This window comes from Peromyscus maniculatus, chromosome 10, assembly GCF_049852395.1.
Source record: "Peromyscus maniculatus bairdii isolate BWxNUB_F1_BW_parent chromosome 10, HU_Pman_BW_mat_3.1, whole genome shotgun sequence".
In the NCBI taxonomy this organism is placed as follows: domain Eukaryota; kingdom Metazoa; phylum Chordata; class Mammalia; order Rodentia; family Cricetidae; genus Peromyscus; species Peromyscus maniculatus.
This window is the reverse complement of record NC_134861.1, coordinates 12,692,145-12,712,643: the sequence shown is the minus strand read 5'-3', so window position 1 is coordinate 12,712,643 and position 20,499 is coordinate 12,692,145. Positions and strand designations below refer to the sequence as shown.

The 20,499-nt window shown below is 39.8% G+C and overlaps 1 protein-coding gene across 2 annotated transcripts in view; it reads right to left on the bottom strand.

Moving 5' to 3' along the window:
- The window catches only part of Abca13 (ATP binding cassette subfamily A member 13), a 432,541-nt gene that overhangs the window by 192,767 nt on the left and 219,275 nt on the right, over nt 1-20,499 (bottom strand). For both annotated transcript variants that reach the window (XM_076545963.1, XM_076545964.1), the window contains one exon: nt 19,984-20,214. In XM_076545963.1, coding sequence (XP_076402078.1) covers nt 19,984-20,214 — 231 coding nt within the window. The remainder of the gene's footprint in view (nt 1-19,983; nt 20,215-20,499) is intronic.

Here is a 20,499-nt window from a genome sequence, read left to right as displayed (position 1 = left end):
GGAGATGTATATACTCTCTCTTCATGTGGTTAATTAGTTCGGACAGAATCCTACTGAGTAAAAGCTGTGTCCTCAACACTGGTCAAGGTCAGGAGGTTTCAGTGGGTTTGAGGTAGTTCCCTCATTTGAACGGTAACACAGTTGCTGATTCTCCAGGAAAAGCTGCATCACCCACCCCACTACAAATAAACACAGTGCTGACAATAATTTAGGATGACACAGTGCATACATGCCAATCATACAGCCCTGGACACATTACTTCATCACTCTGTAACTTGACTTCTTGGTGAACTAAATGGTAATAATAAGTCACATGTCATAGGACCACTGGAAGCAGTAAATATGTTTTAGGGGAGATTGATGAGAATCATGCCTGGCATGTAACAAGCTCACCATGTCTCATCTGGATTTGCCAGAGGACACCTGCACATGATATGCTTTATTGTGTAAGCCTCAAATCAATCCAATAAAATAAGTACTGCTATCCCCACTGTAGATGAAAGCTTGGAGGATTAGCACAGTAATTATTCACCCAGCAAATCCACACAGAATAAAATGAGAAACAAGAGTGTGAGCTGAGAATTACTCATTGAATGAGACCTTGTGGTGGAACTTTAGTCTAAAAGAAAATTTTATTTGATGGTCACAAGTAACTATATCATAAAGAATATTTTATTAAAATAGGTACATTTTACCATCTTCATGCTTCCTTTTTCTACTTCCCCATCTCTTCCTGCCCCTCTAAAAAGCCTATGCAGATGGATATGTATGTGTCTAAGTCTGTGACCGCCATCATGCATATGTATGTGTGTTGTACGTACATATTGGACAAAGAAGCAGAATAAGAACATGGGGAAGTAATCTCAAAGCTTAGTGAGGCATAGTATCAGAACAATTAGCACACAGCCCGTATCTGGGTGCCCTGTGGAATGTTTCTCCAGCTCTTGGCCTGTGAGAGGCAAACTGCAAATTCAAGATCATAAGGATGTGAAGACTGCCATCTAGTGTTTGCTCTCCTTAGCTGCAGGTACACTGACCAGGGGTTTCAGGAACTAAAATATTAAAGGAGCCCAAGGGACAGAACAGAAGGGTCACATTTTTCAAACAACTTGAAACTGAATGCTCTAGGCAAAGGTCTGAGCTCTGGGTGTGGACATGCCTTTGTAGTTTGGCTCTATAAGTCCCATGCTAAATGGAAGCAGTCAGTCTGCTGTTGCAAGCCTCCCTTTTGGAGCAGTCTCATGGAATCCAAACATCCAGAACAGGACAGAAAAGGTCAGGCTTTAATGAAACAAAATATATGAAAAGCTTTCCAACATTCCTCTAGGTCCAGGAACTATAAGCCCCATTTTCATTTCAAAGTATTGCTTATTATTTGAAATATATTTTCTACAAAAGATAATCAATTTTGTTTCATCTGTCCATTTATGAAAAGACACAAACTACTTTAAAACTTCTCATTATAGGTAAGGTTATGAAAAGCCTTATGCTACAAACACCCCTACAAAATGGATATAAAGAAGGCATGAGCCCCCGTATAGGACATAACCTGACAGAGCTGAGCATCTAATATCTCAGGTACACTTTGAAAGTCTAGGAAGTACTTTCAATGGAGTGGCATCACATGCATGTACCTCATCTCCTTCTTTTGATGTTTTTTCTAACACTTGTAGATGAAATGGGGGCCCAAGGGCAGCTCAGATGGGCCGAGTATTGTCCACACATCTCTGTCTTTATACAAAAGTGTTAAATAATCATCTCCAACCTCACCTAATAATTTGCATCTCACTGGGATTACATCAGGCATCTCAAGTAACCGAATCTTCACAACTGCTCATACTACTACTACTTTCATTCAAACAAAATGATGTATGTGCAATATGTAATGGTGAAGTTAAATTTTAAACACACTAACTAGCAAGAAAAAAAAATGAGCAAAAAAATATATAGCTTTAAAAGAAATGCCTATGGATTCTCTCTCTCTCTCTCTCTCTCTCTCTCTCTCTCTCTGTGTGTGTGTGTGTGTGTGTGTGTGTGTGTGTGTGTGTGTGTGTGTGTAAAATAAATTCAACAGTTTGGAGATTCTTCACTTGGGAACTTATGTCTCCTTAATTAAGAGAAGCTTCAGGGTGTACGCCTGTTACCAGTGTCATCTGAGCGCTGATAGTGTTATCAATCCCTTGGGCTGGAGGGCAATGGTTCATCCGCTGCACAATCTGTTTAAAGGGTACTGGCAAATAGTCTCTGACCCCAGGCCCAATCCACTCTCAAAGTGTCAGTGTGATGGACTATACCCCAGATATGGTCAGCACATCCTGCCTTTGGCTTAGGTGCAGCAGAAACTGATGAGGCAGACCTGACTTCTAACGACAACAGAGTTGAGCTGAGTGATGACACTGGCAGGAATGGAATTGCCAAGCTTCCACTAAAATACAGCATGGCCTGTATTTGGTTTTTCGCTTTATCCTAAAGATAGAATTCTGCTTTTCTTTCTGTCTTTCACAAGTAGAAGATGGCACTGTTTAAAGACCTCAGATAGTAAGACATAAGAGTTACTGGGAGTATTTCCAAAGTGTAAGGCTCTGGCCAACGCTGGCCTCTATTGTGCCATACAGTAAGTTGCACATGACAGCACTCTGTCATCACACATGAGCACCACTGCTCTGGGATGACTGTCATATCACATCAAACACAAACATGGAAACCTAGAACAGCACATCTGTTACCTCATGATTTTGCAGGTCATAGTACAAAATGAGACTTCATGAACCACAGTCCAGGAAGAACATACTCTCCGGGCTCCACACTCCTTTTTCTGGCCACCACTACATCATGGTGTCAGTGTTTCCGAGCTGAGCATTCTGTAACCCTCTAACACAGACCTATCTTCTTACATCAGGTCCACCCAGAAAATGCAGGTGCACCATCTCATCACACAGGAGACATTTATAGGGTCCAGAAATTAGGACAAGAATATTTGGGGGTTCATTATTCATTCTATCACATCATCACAATATATTTGAAGCAAGAACATTGACTGGCTACATCCTTAGATAGTCTAGGGATAGTAAAAACAGAGAACTGAGTACATGTCATCATCCAGCATACCTAAACTTTAATCCCTGGTGGTGGGCAATTTATTGCCTTTCTCTGCTGTAAAAGCAGGATGGATGTGATAAGTTAGATAAGGTACACAAAAGTTAACTCTATTCATTCTTTGGGGGGAGGGGTTTGAGACAGGGTTTCTCTGTTTAGTTTTGGTGCCTGTCCTGGATCTCTCTCCGTAGACTGGGCTGGCCTCAAACTCAGAGATCCACCTGGCTTTGCCTCCCAAATGCTGGGATTAAAGACATGAGTTACCACCGCCCAGCACAAAAAAAGTTAACTCTAGGTCAGACTCAGGGTCCATGGCACCCCAAAATGGCTCTTGATAAGCAGAAAATGTCAAACATGTGCTCCAGGGCTCTAACATGATGGACTGAAACCACAGGAGCACTTGACTTTGGGAGTGTTTGAAACCAAGAAAACTTAAGTACAAAACTGAAGCAACCTCAGAATAGTAAATATGCTGTATTTTGAAGAAAATAAACAAGTGAAAGGAAGGAGGGAGGGAAAGGGGAGGGAGGGGGAAAAAGGCAGTGAGAGGGAGAACACACTTTCAAGCCTCTAAAACCTACTCTCTTCTCTGCCTTCTTCTCTTCCTTCTGCTGATGGAGAGAACATGTTAATGTTGGGGCCAGCATAAACTGCAGTGGATATGGAGCAGGATCACCCAAGAGGACACTATGGAGGTGACCTGGAGGTCAGGGGAAACAGGAAAACATCACAGACAAGAATCAAGTTTCTCACTGTCAGACAAGACAGGAACAAACAATCACAGAGGAAATACGAATAAATGCTTACTATCAAGCAGAACTGAGCTCTTGATTCTCAATATTTAGGTAGAAAGAGAAGCTTCAAAGACAGCATGCTTTGTCCAAGACAGAACCTAAGGCCACTGACTACCTCCCTACCAAAAGATGGGGAAACCAAGACTTGATGGAAAATCAGGTTCTAGAGGCCTACTAGGCCACCATAATGTGACAGAAGACAGCTCCCCTTGCCAGGTAGTAGAATATGTTCAAAGAAAGACTGTTAAAAGACACAGAAACCAATGTGAAGGAACTGCCACTGCCAAGGCTGATATGGTTTGAGCATCAAAGAAATCCCAGAGATGAATAAATAAAAAAGGATGAATGAAGTAGAATCCATGAGTCACCACTGATCTAAATAAGGAAATACATCAAAGAGACCATCCTCTTCTAAGCATGTGAAAGTGACAGAATTATGAAGATAACCCAGGGCAAGCTCTCTAATAATAGTTCATTCAGATGAGGAACTATGGAAGGTGCCAAAAATGGTAGTGGAGGACTTGACAGATGGGAAGAAGTCACCCACCTTACCTTCCTACAATATTATTATATACAAATGAACAAAAAGGCCACCCTGGGCTGCTGAGGATGCTATGAATGTGTTGCTCTGATTGATTGACTGATAAATAAAATGCTGATTGGCCAGTAGCCAGGCAGGAAGAATAGGTGGGACAAGCAGAGAAGAAAATTCTGGGAACAGGAAGGCTGAGTCAGGAGTCACCAGCCAGACACAGAGGAAGTGAGATGTAAAAGTACTGGTAAGCCACAAGCCACATGGCAACTTATCGATTAATTGAAATGGGTTAATTTAAAATATAGGAACTAGATAGCAAGAAGCCTGAGCCATTTAGGCCAGTTTAAAAAATTAAAAAAAAATGAGTGGCTGCAGGTCTGAGCAGGACTGGAGGTAACTCCAACTACACTGGGCTATATCACGTCCTAGCCATGCTGGGCTATTATGTGAGTCCCTGCCTTGAAATAACAAATTAAAACCACACAAAACAACAAAGAAAACACATGAGTAAAATTCACCATGTTTGCCTTATGCAAGAAACTGTGACTGAAGTTCAGAGTTGCTGAAAATGAGCCTCATCTGTACAGCCAAGTTCTCCTGCTATCCTTGGTCCTTGGTTCTCAATCCCACACAAGGTAAACCTGTTCTTTGTTGGCATCTTCTCTATTTTCAAGCATCAGTAGAAAATGCCTTTTTTGTTTACACTTATTTTATTTATTCACTATAGTGTGTTTGTGCATATACATGTGTGCATGTGACATAGAGTGTATGTGCAGGTCAGGGGACAGCTTGCTGGAGTTAGTCAGATCTTTCCACCATGTGCATCCTGGGAAACATTCCAGGTGTTGGTCTTAGAATCAAGTGCCTTTACCTACTAAGTTAACTATTTATTAACAAAGCTAAGGAACAATCCAATTTCAAATGTCAATTTCATGGCTTAGGGATATAGAGACAATAATTTATTTTTTAAAAAATGTGTTGTATTTTTAAAGCAAAATTGCTTTCTAGCTACACAGAGTCATGAAAGCTACTTAGCAGGTTTTCTCAACTCCAAGAAAGTCATCAGGCAAAATGCAGATAAACAAGATAAACAAAGAGAAAGCACACAGAGGAGCTAACCAGCCTAGGGGGTCGATAGCCACAGTAGAAGGCAGTCAATGCTCCTGTAAAGAGACATTGACAGACGACACCCAACAAAAGAAATAAAGGCACTTAATCTTTTTGTAATTTAAAATAGCTTTCTCAAACCAATTCAAGGATAGTACTATGTTGTGTTTCATTAAGCTTCATAGACATTTTATGTATTTTAACCCTTGTCTATGCTTTCCCTTAAGAAGAGTAACCTTTTTAAAAACATGTGTGCCTGTATGAGAGAAGCAAAAAGAAATACTTAAGATTGAAGAAATCAATATTTATTTAGGACCTGTACTGTGGAAAGCACAGACAAAAGGAGAGAGGAGAAAATCACTTCCAGCAGTTGAACAAATGCACGCTGCATCTCCAGAGCAATTGAGCAATTGTTCTGTTACTTCTCGTAGTTATCGTTAAGATGACTAAAGGGGGAGATCGATCCGGACAAAGACAAAAGAAGATAAAGACATGAGTCACACAGGCACATTATCCCTTTAAGAAGGTAGTTTGAGAGTAAAAGACCCCCGCATTTTGAAGGTAGTGGAGCCAATGCTCTATGTAATCAATAAATTGATAGCTTAGATTTTTACTGTATGTAAATAAATAAATAAACACATATTTTTAAGAAAAAAAGGTCAAAGGGAGAGATGACTGAGAAATTTCCAAAAACATAAAAACACATATAGGTAAAACACAAATCCAAATATTGGAGAAAAGAAAAGTTAATATTAATACAAATAGAGATATTTAAAATATAAGAAGCATTCTTATAAGTCATCAAACAGTGGAAAATCTAATGTAACATTAGAAATGGGGGGAGCAATCTCTGGAAATCAGCCTCTTGGTGCAGACTCAGCTTTAGCTCTTTCCCACTGAGCCTCTTCCCATCTAACCCACCTCAATTTCTTTATGTCAGCCACCAATCCACAAGAACGCTTTCCATGAGAAGCACACAGTGGATACTAGGCTGTCCTGCCCGGCACTTCAAATCTTCCAAACTATCCAAATGTACTCTTTATTCCTGTGCAGGAGTTCCTCTTCACCTAAAATTATTTCCTGGGGACTCCAATCTTGATGGAGACCCCAGTCCCCAGACTCCTGTGGCCCTCACAACATTCCCTCCTAGCCTATATTCATTCTTTTGTGTCACTTACAAACTCAGAGAAGCACTCTCTACCAGGGACCTCATAGCCACCACACTTGCCTAGAATATAAAGGGGTTGGCCACAGCCATCGAACTCAACACATAACCAACAGAGACAAGACCAAAGACCAATATCAGGAATCAAAAAACACTGATCATTAATGAATCTCAATATCAATGGTCTCAACTCCTCAAAAACAAGGCACAGACTAACAGAATGGATGTAAAAACAGGATCTGTCCTTCTGCTGCATCCAAGAAGCACACCTTAACATAGAGGATAGACATCACCTCAGAGTGAAAGGGTGGAAAAGATAGTCCAAGCAAATGGACCTAAGAAGCAAGTTGGTGTTGCCATTTTAATATCTGACAAAATAGACTTCAAACCAAAACTATCCAAAGAGATATGGCAGACACTTCCTGGGAAAGGAAAAAAAATCCTATAATTTCTAACATCTATGGCCCAAATACAAGGTAACACAAGTTCATAAAAGAAGTACTACTAAACTTAAATCACATATTCACCTTCATACACTGATAGTGGAAGACTTCAATACCTCACTGTTGCCAATAGACAGATCATCTAGACAAAATCTAAACAGAGAAATTCTGGAGTTAACTGATGTTATAAACCAAATGGACATAACAGATATTTATAGAACTTTTCACCCAAGCACAAAAGAATATACCTTCTTCTCAGCACTTCTCATGGAACTTTCTCCAAAACTGACCACATATTAGAACACAAAGTAAGTCTTGACAAATATAAGAAAATTGAAATAACACCCCGCATCCAGTCTGACCACCATGGATTAAAGCTGAATATCAACGGCAAAAGAAAACATCAGAAAGCTATCAAACTCATGGGAACAAAACAACTCACTACTGAACGAAAATGGGTCAAGAAAGAAATTGGAGACCTTCTACAGCAGAATGAAAATACCACACCCAAACATATGGGACACAATGAAGGCTCTTCTGAGGTAAGTTCATAGCACTAAATGCCTTCATAAAACAAAATGGAGAGACCTCATACTAGTAACTGAATAGCACACCTGAAAGCTCTAGGATGAAAAGAAGAACCAGACTCAAAAGGAGTAAACAGCAAGAATTATTTAAAGGCAGGGCAGTAATCAATAAAATAGAAACAACAAAAAATAGAATCAATGAAACAAAGAGTTGGCTCTTTGAAAAAAGAAATAGGATTGACAAACCCTTAGCCAAATGAACTGACAGGTGAAGGGAAAAGATAAACATTAACAAAATTAGAGATGAAAAGAGGGGCGTAACAACAGATACCCAAACACCAAGGAAATCCAGAAAATCATTATAAGGACATACCTAAAAAAAAACAGTTGCTGCTGAGGGCCATGTCTGGGTCTGAGGCCCTATAGCAACCAAGTTGTGAGCTGATGTCCATAGCTCCAGTTACCACCAAGGGCCTTGCAGATGCCCAAGTTCTGGTCAGCCACAAATATTCTTATATTCTTGACAAATATAAGAAAATTAAAATAACACCCGCATCCAGATAAATATATTTGTCAGAAACTATGTTGGTGTCAAAGGGCCATGCTGCCACCAGGGCCCTACTGATCTGGGTGGCCTGTGCTGTCACCCAGGACCATGGTGGCATCCAGGCCCACGCTGTAGCTGAGGGGCATGTCTGAGTCTGTGGCCCTACAGCAGACAGGTTCTGAGTTGATGTCTATGTATCCTATTAACACATAGGGCCACGTGGGCAGCTGGGGTCTGGTCAGCCACCTGAGACTATGTTTGCATCCTAGGGCCATGCTGCCACTCGGGCCATACTGATCTGAGTGGCCTGCACAGCCACCAGAGCCATGGTAACATCCATGGTAGCCCAAGCTACTGCTGAGGACATGTCTGGATCCATAGTCCTGCTGCAACTGTTGATCTCCACAGCTCATGTTACCACAGGAGGTCATAGGAACCAGGCATGTTGAAATCCAAGGGCTGTGCTGAGCAAGCATTGCCTTTTGTTGGCCATAAGGGAGCTGGCCCTGCCCCCTCAATGGCCACTGCAGTGGAAGAAATGGCCCTGGCCCTCATGGCCCACCCCTCACTACAATATTAGGAAAGGTGGCCCTGCTGGCATGGGTGGTAGAAGAGCTGGCTCCACCCCTCACCTGATGGGGGAGGAAGGTTCCAGCAGCCCAGACCAACCAAATCAGCTACCTCTGAACCCCACATCCAGGCCTTTGAGTTGACCCACCCCAATATATACTTCATCTATGACCTGTCAGAGGGCATGAAGGGACTGGTCCTTCGGAACCATAGCTTCAATATCTCCGTGACTTAGGGCAACAGCAGGCTATTCCAGAGGAGTTTCAGTGAGGTCCAGTATTGATGGTATATCAGAATCCAGAGGCCTAGAACCAGACTAACAACTTATTGCATTGAACATTTGCAAGTAAAGCTGAGTGAACAAAAGGGCATACTGAATGATACACAGCAGCTCCCAGGGCCACTAAGATGAATGAAGAGGTGTTGGAGAGGCGGGAAAGATGAAGGAGTGAAGTGGGTTTTTTTGTTTGTTCATTTGTTTTGTTTTGTTCTTAATATCTTTTAATTTTCTTTTGGGGAGATGCTACAAGGGGTGATGGGTGGATATTGGGGACTGGGAGGTGAGCAGTATTGAGGTGTATGATGTGAAATTCCCAAAGAATCAATTAAAAAATTATGTTTTGAAAAAAACTGCCTTCTACCAAATCGGAAAATATAAAAGAAATGGACAATTTTCTTAATAGGAACCACTTCTCAAAGGTAAATCAAGATCAGATAAGCAATTCAACCAGACCTAGCACCCTAGTAAAATAGAAGCAATAGTTAAGTCTACTAACCAAAAGAAAGCCCAGGGCCAGATGGTTTTAGAAAAGAATTCTACCAGACTTTCAAAGAAAAGTTAATGCTAATACGCCTTAAATTATTCCACAAAATACAAATAGAAGGAACATTGTCTAATTTGTTTTATGAGGCCACAGGTGCCCTGATACTCAAGCCACATAAATACCCAACAAAGAAAGAGAATTATATACCAATTTTCCTTATGAACATACATGAAAAAAAATCTCAATAAAATACTTGCAAAGTACATCAAATAGCGCATAAAAACTATCATCCATATGACCCAGTAGGCTTCATCCCAGAGATACAGGGATGGTTCAACATATGTAAACTGATAAATGTAATATACCACATAAATAAAGATAAAACCATATGATCATTTCATTAGATGCATAAGAAGTGTTTGAAAAAAACCCAACACCCCTTCATGATAAAAGGTTTGGAGAGATCAGGGATATAAGGCACATATCTGAACATAATAAAGGTGGTTTATATAAAGTCCATATCCAACTTCAACTTAAATGGAGAGAAACTCAAAGCAATTCCACTAAAATCAGGAATAAGACTAGTTTGTCCACTCTCTTCATACCTCTTCAATAAAGTTCTTGAAGACTAAGCTAGAGAAGTAAGACAACTGAAAGAAATCAAGGGGATACAACTTGGAAAGGCAACATTCAAAGTATATTTATTTGCAGAAGATATGATGGCATACACAGGTGATCCTAAAAAATCCACCAGGAAACTCCTACAGCTGAAAAACACTTTCAACAAAGTAGCTTGATACAAAATTAATCACAAAAATCAGTGGCCCTCCTTTACACAAATGACAAAGATACTGAGAAATAACACCTTTCACAATAGCCTCAAAGAACATGCAATATATGGGGTCACTCTAACCAAGCAAGTGAAAGACTTATATGATATAAAAAAAAAAAAAACTTTAAACACTGAATAAGATAACAGAAGATGGAAAGATCTCCCATGTTCGTGGGTCAGTGGGATAAATAAAGTAAAAATGGCCATCCTAACAAAAGCAATCAAACTACAGATTTAATGCAATCCCCATCAAAATTCTAACACAATTCTTCATAGATTGTGAAATGACTATTTTCAGTTTCATATGATGTCTTAGTTAAGTTTTCTATTGTTGTGATGGAATGCCATGACCAAAATCAAGTTAGGGAGAAAGAGGGTTATTTGGCTTATACTTACACATTTTAGTCTATCAGTAAAGGAAGCCAGGACAGGAACTTAAATGAGGCAGAAACCTGGAGTCAAAAGGTGATGCAGAAGCCATAGAGTGGTACTGCTTACTGGCTTACTCCGCATGGCTTGTTCAACCTGCTTTAACTCAGGACCACCAACCCAGAGATGGCACCACCACAGTAGGATGGGCCCTTTCCCATCAATCACTAACTAAGAAAATGCCCTACAGCCATCTTATGAAGGCTTTTTCTTAGCTGAGGTTCCCTCATTTCAGATAATTCTAGCTTGTGTCAAGTTGACCTAAAACATATGGAAACAAAAAGAAATGCAGAATAGCTAATCTAATACTACTCATGAAAGACCTGCTGAAGGTATCAGAATCCCTGATCTCAAGTTGCACTACAGAGATAGAGTAATAAAAACAGTAATGGCACAAAAACAGACATAAAATCAATGCAATTGAATTGAAGACCCAGACATGAATCCACATACCTACAAACACCTAATTTTTTTTATGAAGAAGCCAGAAATACACCCTGGAAAAAGGACAGTATCTTTAACAACTGGTGCTGGTTAAACTGGACAGCTGCGTGCTAAACAATCCAAATAGGTCCATACTTATCACCCTGTGCAAAACTTAACTCCAAATGGATCAAAGATTCAATATGAAACCAGATATACTAAACCTGGTAGAGGGGAAGCAGGGAATAGCCTTGAACTTATTGCACAGGAAAAGACTTTCTGAACAAAATACCATTAGCACAGGCACTAAGATCAGCTAAGATCAGCAATTAATAAATGGGACCTCAGGAAACTGCATAACTTCTGTAGGGCAAAGGATACCATTATTGGGACAAAGTGACAATGTGACAACCTACTGAATGGGAAAATATTTTTACCAACTATACATTTTATAGAGGGCTAATATATAAAATATATAAAGAACTAAAAAAAACTGGATACAAAGAAAACAAATAATCCAATTCTAAATGGGCACATATCTAAACAGAGAATTCCCAAAAGAGGAAACTCAAACGGCTGAGAAACACTTAAAGAAATGTTCAACATCAATAGCCACCTGGGAAATGCAAATCAAAACTACTTTGAGATTTTATCTTACAATAGTGATAGTGACTGAGATCAATAAACGAAATGACAGCTCACACAATCCAGGGTGTGAAATATGAGAAACACTCATCCATTGTTTGGGGGACTGAAAACTTGTACAGTCACTATGGAAATCAGTGTGGGGTTTTCTCGGTAAGATGGGAATTGATCTGCCTTAACACAGAGCTATGCCACTCTTGTGCATATACCCAAAGGATACTTCACCCTACTATAGAGACACGTACACAACCATGTTCACTGCTGCTCTATACGTAACAGCCAGAAATTGGAAACAACTTAGATGTCCCTCAATACAGAAATAGATAAAGAAAATGGGATACATTTACACAATAGGCTACTATTTAGCAGTTTAAAAAAAATTCACAGGTATATGGGTTGAACTAGAAAAAGTCATCCTGAATGAGATAACTCAGTCTCAGAAAGATAAATATGGTATACACTCACTTATAAGTGGATATTAGCTATTAGGTCAATGATAACCAACCTATAATCAGTAGAACCACAGAAGTTAAGTATAGGGTAAGGAACTTGGGGTGTCAGGCATATAGAGTTCCTTACAAAAGGTAAATAAAATACTTATGGATAGATGGATACATGGATGCATTCATGAATGGATGCATGGATGCATAGATGGATGGCATGGGGGGAATGGAACAAGAGTATCAAGTGCACAGGCGGATGGAGAGGGGGATGACAGAGGGAATATGGGGAGAGACAGCTAAAATTGAGTTTTGAGCAGTAGTATTGAAACCTAATACAAAGGAAGCTTCGTAAAATATATACATCTATGAAAGTGATATAAATGAAATCACCAAATAATGGGGAAGCCAGAGCCCCAACTGGACATCTGTCACCAAATGAAATTTCTAGTACGGAGCTTGGGTTACATCAAATTGAGTGGTTGGTCAAAGGGATCCCATGGGAACCCCCAAACAACCTAGGCTGTTGCCAAGACTGTAGATTGCTCTCCACAAACTGAAAGCAAGGCTGAAGACAATGCCCACACAACTCATTGAACATGGAGAAGTCGAGCTTTGACCCCTATGGGTTCGTATTCTTGGTACAGGAAGGTACTTTGCATGTTACCAAAGGAGAAATGTAAACATCATCTCAGCTACAAACCCTTTGATCTACAATGGTGCCCTGACTGTAAGATATGCTAGTGTAAAGATGGCACAAAGCTTATAGGAGTAACCAACAAGTACCTGATCTGACTTAGAGGCCACTTCACCAGATGGAAACCATACCCAACATTGCTTGAGTGACCAAAAGCCTGAGATTGAATAGCCCAGAGACCTAGGGTAAAATCAAATACTACTGTTCTCAAAAAAAAAAAAGTAGCAACAAAATGATACTCTGCTATATTCATAGATCAGTGCCTTGCTTAGCCATTATGAGAGAAGCTTCCTGAAGCAGATGAGAACAAATACTGAGACCCACAGCCAGACAATATACAGAAAGTGAGATCTTGGAACACTCAGCCCTAAATGGGATGCCTCCATCAAATCCCTTCCTTCAGAGCTCAGGGAACCCTGCATAAGAGGAAGAGGAAAGACTGTAAAAGCCAAAGGGGGTGGAGGACAAGGAAAACAAGACCCTCTGAATCAACAGGACCAACTCACATATGAACTCAAGAGACTGAGGCAGCAGGGTCTGCATGGGTCTGTACTAGATGAGGGTCCTGGAGATGAAAAGAAAATTAGACACTTGCCCTCATCACTGACCCAGAAGCTATCTCTAATTGGAAACTACTTGCAAATGAAAGTTCAGATTTATCCAAGGCAGTCTCACTGGGGAAACAAATTACTCTTAAGTGTAGGCTGCATCCTCAACAGTAGATGGTCAAAAAAATGAACTTAACCACATCTTTGGGTGTTCCTTATCTTAGTTATATCAGGGCTTTTCTTTTACTTTTTTAAATTTTTATCTTATATTTCATTTTTATCTTTATTTTATTTATGTATTTTTCTCTCTCATTTTATCTTAGGTCTTTTATATATATTATGGCTTCCAGTTTAATGTTTTTTTATGGGATTCCTGAGTGGCAAACAAAAGAATCTCTCCATATATATCTGTCCCTTGGGCCTTTTCTTGGGCTCTTTTCTTTCTGTTTGTCTTGTCCTATTCTGATGTGTGAGTTTGTTTTATCTTACTATATTTTCATTTATTTTATTACTATCCCTTAAAAGTCTGCTTGTTTTCTAATGAGAGACAGGAAGGAGGTAAATCTGGGAACTGGGAGTAGAGGGAAGGGAAACCATAACCATGATATATGACATGAGGGGGAAAAATCTATTTTAAATAAAAATGGAGGATATAATCCTGAAATGGCACACTATGCATGGAGGTTCTTGTCATTGAATTTCACATTGTGATTCTTTCCACAGTTGATCGTTTCTAGTGGAGGGTTGTGACTGGGAATATTGTTTCATGTGAGAATATGAAAGTAATGATGTGGAAGCAGGTTTCTTGCTCAACTACTCTAAGCCCCTGGCTGGCACCTGGAGCCTTCTGTCTCCACCTTTCCTATCACTCAGTCCTCAAGGTCAGTTTGAGCAGCATCAAGGGCACCCTACCAGGCTCTATCCAGAATGGATTCCCCTGTGTGCATCATGATCACCCTAGAGATGGGCAAAGAAAACACAGAATTCAGTGTATGACTTCTATGTAGAGTCTTCCAGACACATGGAGCTCTGAATATAACAAGGATGATGATGATGATGATGATGATGATGATGATGATGATGATGATATTGACAGACATTTAAGTACTAACTGGCTTCAACATACAGCAGCATTCTGGAGCCCACCATGGTGGGTTTTTCTATTTATCTTACTTTCCTTTATAATAATACTTACAAAAAAAGAAAATGGCTCAGAAAAAATTCTGCTTATATGACTAACAAAGACAAAGCAAGTGTACAGCCAGCAGGGTGAGCTCTCCTAGCCTCAGCAGACTCTAATTTCCCATGTGACTGAAAACCTAACCAGACCTGAGAGTCTTGACAAAGAAGAGGGAAGGAGCAGCTTATCTACTAAGGAGAGCATAGAATTACATACCTTTCAGTGAAAATTACACCTATCAACCTTCCTCAGGCATCTCCTCACAATAGCATTGATAGACTGCATAAACCACAGCAGTTAACCAAGATTCTAAAGCTAAGCATCCACCCAGAACATGAAGACCTACCTCACTGTTTTAAAATACTTAAACTCATAAAACATCAAAGGCAAGCATTCCCCCAAAGTTTCACCCTTCTTACTGATAAATATTAACAAAGATTCCCAAAGTCTCTTTTTTATGATTAAATAAATAGAATGCTAATTACACAAAAGGAACACCCACTCTTTCTGACATACAGGTATACAGGTGTAAGTGTAGACAACTATCTAAGCATTACGACGAATGTGTTATTTCAATGATACACGTGCTTCATCCAAAAAAGCTGACTTATCTCCTGTCCCCAACATACACAAGGTCTCCTGTTCTAGAGTGAGCACTTGCTGAGCTTATGAACAAGTCAGTTTCTCAGGACTAGACAAGGCAGAACAGCAAGTCACCCAGGAAACACTGACAGATATTCACAGCCCCTCCTTCCAGCCCCTAAGACCCAGGACATGAAGCAACTGTTGAAGGTGGCAGCACTTCATTTCTACAGAAAAAATGACATGCGCTGGCTCAAGATCCCAGCTACTCAAACATGAGCCTTCTTGTCCAGTATTTGGACTTGTTTTCCAAACTTCAGAAGTGGTGACAGTTGGTGTCTTAGTCACATTTGAGTATGCAGTTCAATGAGCCACAGGCCTGTAAACCTGCACTCAAGGAGGACAGCTACCCAGTCTTAACTCACACAATGGAAGGAAGAGGAGGCTCAGACATGCCCTGGTCTTCTATTTTGGCACAGGGAAGACTGTTAATCCATCAAAAGTCCCTGAAGAGCAAGTGAACTTTTGAGTATGAATATGATATTCCACTATTACTCCAAAGTGGTGACAGTTCCCCACAGATGACAGGAGGCCTTACCATTTTGATTAGCTTGTCCAAGTCATGTACCCACTGCTTATCATACTCAGAATATCAATGAAAACTATTCTCTTGTATGTGTATGTGTTTGTTTGTTCATGGATTTAGTTTTTATTAGCATATATATTCATTTATACCATTGTTATTCAAATCTATTGCATACTTTTATTCATTCTACATGACCTCCTCCTACTCTCCCTTGGTGCCCCTCCTCCTCTCAAATAATTACCCTTTTCCTTTTGAGTCTTCTTCTGAAATCTAGATTCTGAATATGAGAGGAAACACACAGTGTTCTTTCTCAGTATAGCTTGTTTTACTTAGCATAATGATCTCTAGCTGCACCCATTTTCCTGTAGGAAATGACAAAATTTCATCATCTGAATAAAACTAGAGTATGTACATATGCCAGATCTTTTAAGCCATTCATCAACTGATGAACATCTAGAATATTCCCTTAATTTGGCTGTTGTGGATAGTGCTTTGGTAAACGTGGATGTACAAAGATCTTCTGATAGGATGACTTAAGAGTGCTTTGGGTATATACCCAGGAGTGGTGCAGATAAATCACATGGTAGTTATGCTGACAAATCTCCACACTAATTTCTATAGTGGTCACACAAATCTACTTTCTTATCCCACATCCTTATCTTATCCCACATGTGTTCCCTTTCCCATATCTTCTTCATTATTTGTTGTTTGAATGATAACCATCAAGGTGTCATCGAATCCCAGTGTGGTTGTCATTTTTCTATCTTAAACAATAATAAAAAATAAGGCTTATCAAGACTGAGTGATTGATCCAAGGTCCTGGAGCTCAGAGGGGTAAATATCTGGACTTAGAACTGTCTGCATGGGGGTTGGAGCAATGTCTCTGTGGATAAGTGTACTTGCGACTCTGGCAGAGGACCCAGGTTTAGTTCCCAGCCTCCCCATGGTAGTTTGCAATGGCTTTTAACACCTGTTCCAGGGGATCTTGACATGCTCTTCTGACCTTTGAAGGTTTGTGCATACATATGGTTCACATACATGCACTCACAAACACATAACATGAAATAAATAAGTATATAGAAACAGAACTGTCTGGGGTAAAGCTGATACTTTTTCTACTGTAACTAGTCTCAGGAGGTAGGCATGTCTTCTGAAGCTTGTACAATTAAAGGTGCTATTTCTGTGGGTTTGGGTAATTATAGTTTGCAAATATTCAGAAAAAGCACCATGTTTATGCTGAAAATGTGCAGACTTTTTTCTTGTCATTGTTCTTCTGAAACTTAATATGAGTCATTCAGCTAATACCAATTCAGCAAGCACTCACAACACAGCCTACTTTCTATGCGGCTGGTTTGGAGGGTATCGGGAAAGCATAGCACTCCCAGGGCTCTATCTCCTTGAGCACGTCACAGAGGAAGCACAGAATTTATCAGGGCAAGCATCATAAAGAAAAGACAGTAGGCAGTGAGGGGATGAAAAGAAACCACTGAATGATGATAGAGAGTCCAGACTTCCAGGCTTTCTTCATATCAAGGCTTCTGGAACAGCAGGAAACAGCCACTATGACATAGGGTCATGGTGATTGCAATCGTTGGCCCCAGATAGCAGCTCATCAACAGCATGAACAAATATTAGGCTGTTTCGTTTTTGTTTTATTTATTTATTTATTTATTTATTTATTTATTTATTTTTGCTTCTTCATGCTCTACTTACTCTATCAAAAACGATAGGGTGGAGATAGTAGGAAATGGTGTTCTCTAGCCCTGTTGGCCAATACAATACAGGGCATTGCCCAGGTCAAGCATCTTCAAAGAATTGAATGAATTACATTTGAAGCATCTTCAAAGAATGTAATTCAGTTAAGCATCTTCAAATGCATGTTATCCACATGCAGATCCATCATTTATGAGCAGTGTTACTTGGGATAAAGAAAGTAGCCTATCAAGGCTCAGATTCCTTACTTAGAAATAGGAATAATTCCATCTGTAGGGAGTGAAAGGTGTTCTAAATATGAAAATAGGTACCATGCAAGACTATGAATCTTTTGTTCTATACTCATCTATGAATAATGACATCAGACAAAATATATTATGGCTACTATCAGTTAGGAACTTTCGTGGCCCTCCCTTGTCCATGTAGGATGCATTCCAAGACAAATTCTACAGAAAAATAGTTATCACTAAGTATTCATGGAGGATGAGGATCCACAGAAAGTAAAATTCAGAATTGCCCAAGTCTATTAAAAATGGTACAGTATTTGTATCCAACCTACTGACATTCCACTACACACAATAACTCATCTCTATACTATATATTATGTCTAATAAAAGGCAAATGTTATAGATGAATAATCATTATATTAATTTCCAGAGGAATGCTGATGATAAAAAGTCTTCACATGTTCAATACACACGGTGCTGTTTCTGAATAGTTGCAACCCATAATTACTTAAACCCACAGATACAGAACCTGTAATTGTAATTTCGTTCCCTAATGCATTTCTACCATAAAGTCTGATTCATAAATTAGGCACAGTAAGAGGTTAATAGCAGCAACTAATAATAAAAGCAAAGTAGAACAGTTTTAACAAGCCACTATAATAAAAATCAGGCAGGTATGATTTTCTCCCTCCTACCCCTCCCTCCTTTATCCCCCCACAATGTATTCATTTGTTGGACTATGTTTACCAGCCATAATTAACTGTAGGTCCCAGAACTGAGACTAACATCACTACTGGTGAGGAAGGGAGACATATGTACACCAAATGATTTCTTAAGGGTTGCCTTGCCTTCATTCAAGACCACATATCCAGCTTTGTGCCTTTTACCCCTAAACTCATTCTAGTGCTCACTCTAACTTGGAAAACTGACCATTTTAAGTCCCACAGTTATCCAAAGTTTTTAATATGTGGTTCAGATCAGCAATACCTACTAACAATAGCAACAACAACAACCACAAAAATGATTGGGCACTAGCATTATACCTGAAAACAGTAAATTAAATTAGAGAGGCTAGCACAATAGTCTCTTGCTTATCTTAATTTTAATATTCTGTTCTTCCATTAGTTTTTTAATCTTCAGCACTTTCAATAGTTAATAGAAAAGTAAAATTAAAATTTACATGAAGATTGTATATAGGCATAATATTAAGGACTCACACAAAGACTGTCTTCAGTTGGGTTTTACAACCTAGCATTTTTCTTCAAAGGAAATATGAGCAAATTTTTGGCTGCCCACTATGATGGGACTACACTGAGTAGTGGGTGTTCTTAGCCCAGTCTCAAGAGCTGTGAGCACCAGGTGTCAGAATAAAGAGAGAGCTTGGGACTGGGAGCAGGCCAGCATTCAGTACCATGTGGGTGAGATCATCTGACATTCGTCTATTAGCCAAGTGTATGACCACAGCTACCAAGCAGAAGTTCACAGAAGAGGCAGGTACTTTCATTACCAAAGACTGGTCATCTAGAGATTCTAGTTCAAACACATCTCAGGTCTCAAATATAGGAAAGCTATTTGCTTGAATGGTAGTCACCAATGAAGTATATTAAATTCTGGTTGGGGCTCCCACTATGCATGACTGTGACAATTAATCTCAGATGTCAACATGATGAGATCTGGAACCACTAGGAAGATAAGTCTCTGGGAAGGCTTATGGGAAACTATCTTGATTAGTTAACTGAATGGGAAGACCTATCCTGAAATGAAGTGCTCTGTTCCTTGGATTTGGGTCCTGGCTGAATAAACAGGAGTAAACTAGCTGAGGACATGCACCACATGTCCTGATTGTTGATACAATGTGACCAGCTGCCTCAAATTCCTACTCTCCATGACATCTCCGCTATGATAGACTGCATATCCTTGGACTAGAAATCAAAATAAACCATATCTCCCGTAAGTTGTTTTTGCAATAGATAGTTGATCACAGCAACAGGAAAAGTAACGGATATAGGCTCCTAATCAGGCCTTGAAAATAAATAATAAATAAATACACACAATAGTCTCCTCTTCCCCATTCATCCATATCTTTCTGACTATGGAACTGGCCATGGAAACATAAACCACATCAGCATGTACCTCTTCCAAGGTGGTGTCAGAGATGCCATATCCTGTCAGGTGTAGGTGCTGTAAGTTCTGATCCAGGGCCTGGCAAAGCCCCTTAAAGCAGGTCTTGTCTGCATCCTTGGGGATGGTGTAGGTCAGCTCACCTCCACTGCTATCTTTGAGGAATGCTTGTGGAATATAGACCTGTATCAAGGATGTAACACGAGCCACATCCTTGGGCTCCTGGGTTTCTAGGACAGAAGGCTACCAGAAAGAGAAATGGGTAAGAAAGCAGTAAGGAAGATCAATCCAATCACTGAATTCTTGAGTAATATACTCATATATGTGTCATTTCAGAATTCTATTTCAAAACATGGATAGATTGCCGCATTTAAGCAGGAAGGGGCCTTTCAATGATGTGTTGCACACTTTCTCTTCTTTTTTAATATATGTGTATGCGCACACAGGCACATGTGCACCAATGTGGAAGTCAGAGGACAACTTCAAGGTCATCTTCCCTGAACCTGGAGCTCATCAATTAGGACAGAC